General features: G+C 44.5%; 1 protein-coding gene across 1 annotated transcript in view; it reads left to right on the top strand.

Moving 5' to 3' along the window:
• FZD4 (frizzled class receptor 4) overlaps nucleotides 1–1332 on the top strand; it is a 3547-nt gene extending 2215 nt beyond the window's left edge. Inside the window, exon 2 of the mRNA XM_006895254.1 lies at nucleotides 1–1332. This exon is cut by the window's left edge and continues 1 nt beyond it. Coding sequence (XP_006895316.1) covers nucleotides 1–1332 — 1332 coding nt within the window.
• The last annotated feature ends 1279 nt before the right edge of the window (nucleotides 1333–2611 follow it).

The following is a 2611-nucleotide window of genomic DNA, read 5'->3' on the forward strand; positions in this document are numbered from 1 at the left end:
CAGTTCTTCCTTTGTTCGGTTTATGTGCCAATGTGCACAGAGAAGATCAACATCCCCATTGGCCCGTGTGGCGGCATGTGTCTTTCAGTCAAGAGACGCTGTGAACCGGTCCTGAAGGAATTTGGATTTGCCTGGCCAGAGAGTCTGAACTGCAGCAAATTCCCCCCACAGAATGACCACAATCACATGTGTATGGAAGGGCCAGGTGACGAAGAGGTGCCCTTACCTCACAAAACCCCCATCCAGCCTGGGGAGGAATGCCACTCTGTGGGAACCAATGCTGATCAGTACATTTGGGTGAAAGGGAGCCTGAGCTGTGTCCTTAAGTGTGGCTATGATGCTGGTTTATACAGCCGCTCGTCCAAGGAGTTCACCGACATCTGGATGGCCGTATGGGCCAGCCTGTGCTTCATCTCGACTGCCTTCACTGTCCTCACCTTCCTCATTGACTCCTCCAGGTTCTCCTACCCTGAGCGCCCCATCATATTTCTCAGTATGTGCTATAATATTTATAGCATTGCTCATATTGTGAAGCTGACTGTAGGCCGGGAAAGGATATCCTGTGATTTTGAAGAGGCAGCAGAACCCGTTCTCATCCAAGAAGGACTTAAGAACACAGGATGTGCAATCATTTTCTTGCTGATGTACTTTTTTGGAATGGCTAGCTCCATCTGGTGGGTCATTCTGACCCTCACTTGGTTCTTGGCAGCCGGACTCAAATGGGGCCATGAAGCCATTGAAATGCACAGCTCTTATTTCCACATTGCAGCCTGGGCCATCCCAGCAGTGAAAACCATCGTCATCTTGATCATGAGACTGGTGGATGCTGACGAACTGACTGGCCTGTGCTATGTGGGGAACCAAAATCTTGATGCCCTCACTGGCTTCGTTGTGGCTCCCCTCTTCACTTACTTGGTGATTGGAACTCTCTTCATCGCTGCAGGCTTAGTGGCCTTGTTCAAAATTCGGTCAAATCTTCAAAAGGATGGGACAAAGACAGACAAGTTGGAGAGGCTGATGGTGAAAATTGGTGTCTTCTCAGGACTGTACACGGTCCCTGCAACCTGTGTGATTGCCTGTTATTTCTATGAGATCTCCAACTGGGCCCTCTTCCGGTATTCTGCAGATGATTCCAATATGGCAGTTGAAATGTTAAAAATTTTTATGTCTTTGCTGGTGGGCATCACTTCAGGCATGTGGATTTGGTCTGCCAAAACTTTTCACACATGGCAGAAGTGTTCCAACAGATTGGTGAACTCTGGGAAGGTAAAGAAGGAGAAAAGAGGGAACGGTTGGGTAAAGCCTGGGAAAGGTAGCGAAACTGTAGTGTAAGGCTAGCCAGCCTCCACATGGTCCTGCTTGTGATAGGGGGAATCTGAGCATTTTGGTGGAAATGCGACTAAATGTTGTACACAACAGATCTCAGTTTGAACCAACAAGCAATACCTAAGTGACTCCCCACCCCCGCCAGCATCCTAAAACCAATGATTTTGCTGCAGACTTTGGAATGATCCAAAATGGAAAAGCCAATTAGAGGCTTTCAATGCTGTGAAGAAAAAAAATAAATCAAACTGTTGATCGCATTAGCAGGTCGCAGCTTCAGTGTGAAGGTCCAGCCTAGATTCCAGGCAATCTAGGGTGATGCTACTTTTCCTTGCAGGGTGGAATTTGAGCTGTGAGTGAGTAGTAATTTGCAGTGAGAAAGAGTACCTTATTATATTTTTTTTAACCCTTTTAAAATTTAAATACTAACTGGGTCTTTCAAATAGCAAAGCGATCTATAAACACTGGAAACGCTGGGTTCAGAGAAGTGTTACAAGAGTTTTTAGTTTGGCTGGTCTAACATAAACATCTTGTGTGGAGCAGTGTCTGCTGATTAGAACTCTGTGGACCTCGCTCCCCAGAGGTGGTGTCAGAATCTTTCCGTGCCTTTGTCATAAAACAGAATTGTTTGAACAAACAAAAGTACTGTACAAACACACCTAAGGTATCCGGTGGAGTTTTCTTCTCTCTCTCTTTTATTTAAATATCTCTATGCTAGACTGTTATATTTACATTCAAGACTAAAAAAAAAAAAAGAAAGTATTTTTATAGGCATTTTTACATGGCAGCATGCCTAATGAGGGGAAAATGAAGGGCGAGTCGCTTTTTGACAATCACTTAATTCAGAGGAAAATGAGATTTACCAAGTCTCCTTACCTTACCGACCCCAGAGACCTATGGCACTGAGCAAATGAGACTCACTGTATCTTACTCCGTGTGATTGCATCTCTGTCGACGCCAGTCTGGAAGAGTGGAAATGTTAAATTTCTTGGCAACTTTGCACTCACACAGATTAACTGTGTAATTTGTGTGTGTCAGTTACAATTAAAAGCACATTCTTGGATCATGACATAGTCTACTCACTGACTTTAAAACTATGGTCAACTAGCATTCTCAGAATGATAGTGCCTTCTCCCCCTTGGGCATAAGAATGTTATCAGAGTCTGGTCTGCTTGCAACAATGGAGACCTTTTCAGTTTTGTGAAGGGAACCAAGGACAGCTAATCTAACTACTTGATGCATAATTGTTTCCTTGTAATTGGCAAAGGCTCCTTATAAGATTTCCTAG

Source organism: Elephantulus edwardii, unplaced genomic scaffold, assembly GCF_000299155.1.
Source record: "Elephantulus edwardii isolate Elephantulus edwardi_28Jun2011 unplaced genomic scaffold, EleEdw1.0 scaffold00163, whole genome shotgun sequence".
Taxonomy (NCBI): Eukaryota; Metazoa; Chordata; class Mammalia; order Macroscelidea; family Macroscelididae; genus Elephantulus; species Elephantulus edwardii.